Genomic DNA, 5,233 nt, shown 5'->3' with positions numbered 1-5,233 from the left:
GGTACCTGCTTTGTAGGTCTGGCTGGACAGCTGGTAAATATTTTGGACAACCCTTCAAGCCATCCTTCTAGAAAGGGCCTTCTGCTTTTGGTGGAGTTGCAGCCGTATGCCCAGGAGAAAGGTCAGAATGGCTGAAGAACCTTTGGAGATCCTCAAGTCTTTGCTGACTTCGCTGAATCCCAGAACAAATAGCACAATGAGTGCTTTGATAATTGTGTTCAAGGGCAGGCATAGGTATCACTGCACCAGGGCCCTGAATCCTCCTTAACCAACAAGGACCCCCTTCAGCAGGAGGGGCCCAGGTCAGTTCTTCTCGGGCCCAGTTAGCTACATCCACCACTGATTGTAAAACATTGCAACATGAATATTACTCAATACAACTTTATGACTCAATGTGTTGAACATCATGTTATAATGAAGATCACATATAATACAATCCGATCCCTTGGAGTCATCAGATCTGATCTGATCGCCCAGTCTGGGTCAGCTGAAATCCAAAATATTTCATGCAGAACATTGTTCTGTGCAGATATTTGGATACAAATACAGGAGTCCTTCCTATCTATCTATCTATCTATCTATCTATCTATCTCTATCTATCCCTCTATCTATCTATCTATCTATCTATCTATCTATCTATCTATCTATCTCTATCTATCTATCTATCGGTCCAGGATTCAAAACATTTGCTAGCAAATAATTTTGAAAAATCCAGTCCATGTTTTGTGGATCACCCAGCTTCACTTCTGAAAGTGTATTATCCCCAGCCTGGAGAGCTTTCATAAATCAGGGCCAATGTGTTGAACATCATGTTATAGTAAAGATCACATATAATACAATCTGATCCCTTGGAGTCATCAGATCTGATCACCCAGTCTGGGTCAGCTGAAATCCAAAATATTTCATGCAGAATAATGTTCTGCAGATATTTGGATACAAATACAGGAGTCCTTCCTATCTATCTATCTATCTATCTATCTATTTATCTATTTATCTGTCTGTCCGTCTGTCCATCCATCCCCTCCACATTGTATCAATAAAAAGATATACCCTAGCTATATTCAGTAATATTCATTAGCCTGAGATGATGTTATCAGATTTCTGCAGGTAAGAGGAGGCATTTCCCCAGTCTTCTGCAACATTGTAATTTTGTATCCAGTCTGTTCTGTATCAGACATTCACCCTGCACCATCATCATGAAGTGTGAATGCTGCACAGAGGGTTAGATTTTGTTTCAGTGGGTGAGGCTGCTTTCCTCCTCCCTCCATAAACACTGATATCTGCTCAGGCTGCAAGCTTTCACTTTTACTTCTTGCAGATTTTTGTTTCTGGCAGCTGTGTGTGAAGCGGTGAGTGAGATGAACTATTGGGGTGTAAGCAAGTGTTGGGGGGCACAGGGAGTATGGCTATGTGATGGAATGGTTTGGGGGGCAGAATAATCAGCGGGGGCTTCAGGGGTACTGGGGTGACACAAAGTCATAGAGTATTGCAACATTTATCTGATGGAGGCTGGATAAACGTTCTTATATATTCCCCCCGAATACAACGCCATCAGGCAATGGAGCATAGCAGTCAGCCTCACCAAGGACCAAAAAGTATAAACACTTGGGATGCCACGCAAATTTGTGAATTGTAAATGATGCCATAAATGTACCAATTCTTACAAATGCTAAATATTTAGAATTCATTTAAGGGTTTCACAGAGAGATTTCCTGAAGATGCTGATGGGGGATCCAGGGGCAATTACCACTTTATGAGGGAGCACATAGCAAAGATCACAGATTATATTGAGCTGAATTGTGTCCATGATGTGATTATTGCACTGCTCCAGGAGTTTTCTAGAGCTGCCCCAACTCTCCGGAATGGTCTCCTCGTCCTATTCGGCTTGCTCCTACTTTCTTCTCATTTAAACTAGCTTCAACCTCACCTACCCGTCTTCTTCTGTCTCCTAAACCCTCACTACTCCCCCACCATTCCTTAGACCCCTCCTATTGTGTGATACTTCCCCCACCTCCTAGATTGTAAGCTCTTCGGGGCAGGGTCCTCTCCTCCTCCTGTGTCGCTGTCTGTATCTGTCTGTCATTTGTAACCCCTATTTAATGTACAGTGCTGCGTAATATGTTGGTGCTATATAAATACATAAAATAATAATGATAATATTATTTACAATAGAACATATCAGTCACATGGCTGGAAAAAATGATCACAAATAGCATGCGTGTTACAGCTTAGCTCCCGGCATTTCCAGGGAAAAGCAGACTGTTGGATCATGGCAGGCAGGAGTGGGGGCATTAGTAACGCTGATCAAATACATCTGATTAAAGCCAAAAAGATATATTATAGCTTATCCAAACTCGGATAAGAACTTTACCAGTACGAGTTATGAGTCCTGAATGTTGGTGTGTTACAGGCGGACACACTGGCACACCTACAGCCTGCTGGCATCAGTGCAACTCTTTATAGAAAATGCAGGACAGGAACACAAGGGGCTCCAATTTGAAAACAGGGAATCGGACATTCCATTAAACATTCCCTCCGGGAAATCTTCCAGATTTATGTGTTTTCATGACAATCATTGATTCTCTCTGGGAAATGCTTTAGGGAAAGTCAGATACCCAAACCCTCAGAATGAAACTCTTCTTCTGGCTCCATTGCCGGTGCCAACATCTTCACCTGATCTTCTTCAAGGTTCGGGTCTTTGGCCATTATGATTGGCCAGGCTGGAATGATGTAAACCCTGCACATGCATACAGAAATGTTTTTCCCTGGATCTGGCTGTGCTAGAATTGCACAATAAGTCATATATGAAGCAGAAGTTTGAGAACGAGGTAAGTTTGTTGTATTGCAAAAGGGACACAGCAAGAGCCACCTGCTAGCCATTCTGTGCTACTAATAGTGATTGAGTTATATAGGGGTAGCGGGTATTAGGGAAGGAAAGGAATTAAAAAGAAAAGTAAAAAGGAGCATACAGCATTTGCCAAGCAGTTACTTTTTGCTACTTCTAAATGAGGAGTTCAAAGTAAATTTTTTTTTATAAAGTGATAACTAATAACTCCTCTCCTCAGCAGAAGTAATGACATAGCCCAGTGTAGCTGCTGAGGATGACAATGTTGCAGTGAGACCAGTGCAGACCCTGAAGCGTTGTCACTCACCTGAAGCAGGACATACTGATTACAGGACAGACCTACCTGTGCGCAGCCACCTTGCAGAGATAACGGGTTCAGGATCCTAACATCACTATGTCATAGGAAGGCGCCATATTCGTCACCGACTTCACCAGGGAGCTCAGATTGCATGGCAAACCTCTTGGGCCATTGGACGCCCACTGATGATGTCACTCCTGCATATATTATAAAATATAGTTTTTAGAGCAGCTATAGTAATGTCCTGATTTTAGTGTTATTTTTGTACACATTGTTACTTGTTGTACGCCAATACAGACAAATCTGATTAGAAAAAGATAAAATGTTAAATTTGCCAGTGATATCATGTGTAAATCATGGGTTCTTGTTGTGTTCAGTTCCAGGATATTCACAAGGATGGAGTGTTTTAAGCGTACAGTAGTTGGAATATTCTCACGAGATGACATTATCACCTATCGGTGGCTGATCCAACTAATCATCAACATCGGGGAGGTGAACTATGTACGGCCTGTCCTTATCAGCAATAAATGGTCTACATTTCAAACAGAAGTCCCCAAGTTTTCCATCGGCATCCTTTTCCACAGCCAGAGAAGAGGACGCCTAAACATCACTGATGTCACCGACAGCCTGTATGATGAAGAGCTGAGATACATGTGCCGGGTGTATGGTAAGTCTGAGATTATTATATCCTAAGTGGGGATTTATAGGAGGATTCTCTCATTATTGTTCGATTGCTGATTGAAACCCAAATCCTCTCAACACTAATCCCTATCCTAACTGTAACATGGGATTTTTTTACTTTACCCTCTCCAGGACCAGTCAAGTCCAGACCTTAAACTTATCAAATGCTCTGGTGGTACTTTAAGAGAGCTGCGTAAAGGCAAATGCCAACAAACCCCAATAAACTGAAGCAATGTTCTATAGACGAGTCTGCCAATATTCCTCCACAATAATGTGAGAGACTGAAAATGTCTTCCAGAAAGTGATAACTAGCTAGTAGCTTCTACTATTCAAGCTACTTGCTATTAAATCATGGGTTGCATTTAGTTTTTCCCACATGTTCTTTGTATAAGTGTCCTGCCCTCTCCACAGATGCATTAATCCAGTAAATCATCCTCTAGTTACCCCCTTTATATCAGCCATAGCACAGGTATGGGGTATATTAATATATTAGGGTGTTCAGTTCCATCCCCATTGATTCCTCCATTATATTAATCATCCAGGACGGGAGAATGTGATCGTAGTGATTGGAGACTTGGAGGACACCAGTGATGAGAAGAAGGCTTCGATCCTCAGTGGACAGCCCAGCCTCAGTCAATTTGCCAGGGATCTCTTCCTCTTCAATGAGATTAATGGAGACAGAACTCCTTTTCAGGAATTTCAAAATCTGAGGATGTGTATCAAACAAATGGGTAATAATTTGCTGAATGTCATATAAAATGTATTATTAATTCTGTTCTTAGGGATCACACTAACCTCATCCCACCTCTGATGGCTGATAGAAACCCAAACACTTCGTCAAACCTATGAAATATGGAAGGACCCTTCCTATTAGCTGTCCAGTAGTGGGGTCCTCTCAGGATCCTAGCGGGGTCTGCAGCAGTCATGCCATGGAGCAGAATTCTATTCAATTTAATATAATGGCCTTTAACTTCTGGTCCCCTTGTCTTGCTGTTGCCGTAACACCTCCTAGATTGTAAGCTCTTTGGTGAACAGTCCTCTCCTCCTGTTTCACTGTCTGTATTCAGCTGTCATTTGCAACCCCTATTTAATGTACAGCGCTTTGTAATGTGTTGGCTGTTAAGCAAAGTGCTGGTAAAAGCTACGATGATCCCTTGATTGTACAATAAGAACATGGCCGAAGTTGGGTTTTAGTGGTGGGGAGGGAAATGCAGAGAGGAAAAGACAATTGGCTGTCATAGGGGATTCTATGATCAGGAGGACGGGTAGAATATTTTTTTTGCCTAGATCCTGTCAATCGAATGGATTGCTGTCTCCCTGGTGCCAGGGTTCGGCATGTGGTGGACCGAGTGGACAAACTACTGGGAGGGGCTGGACAGGACCCAGCTGTCTTGGTCCATGTTGGAACT

The 5,233-nt window shown here is 42.4% G+C and overlaps 1 protein-coding gene across 1 annotated transcript in view; it reads left to right on the top strand.

The window, feature by feature from the left end:
- The first annotated feature begins 3,345 nt into the window (after positions 1-3,345).
- Positions 3,346-5,233, top strand: part of LOC140334823 (uncharacterized) — a 6,774-nt gene continuing 4,886 nt past the window's right edge. The window contains exons 1-2 of the mRNA XM_072417071.1: positions 3,346-3,810; positions 4,367-4,555. Of these exons, the coding sequence (XP_072273172.1) occupies positions 3,489-3,810; positions 4,367-4,555 (511 nt within the window). The 5' untranslated portion in view covers positions 3,346-3,488. The remainder of the gene's footprint in view (positions 3,811-4,366; positions 4,556-5,233) is intronic.

Source organism: Pyxicephalus adspersus, chromosome 7, assembly GCF_032062135.1.
Source record: "Pyxicephalus adspersus chromosome 7, UCB_Pads_2.0, whole genome shotgun sequence".
NCBI lineage: Eukaryota > Metazoa > Chordata > Amphibia > Anura > Pyxicephalidae > Pyxicephalus > Pyxicephalus adspersus.
Note: the sequence above shows the minus strand (reverse complement) of the source record. Positions and strands in the feature narration are given on the sequence as shown.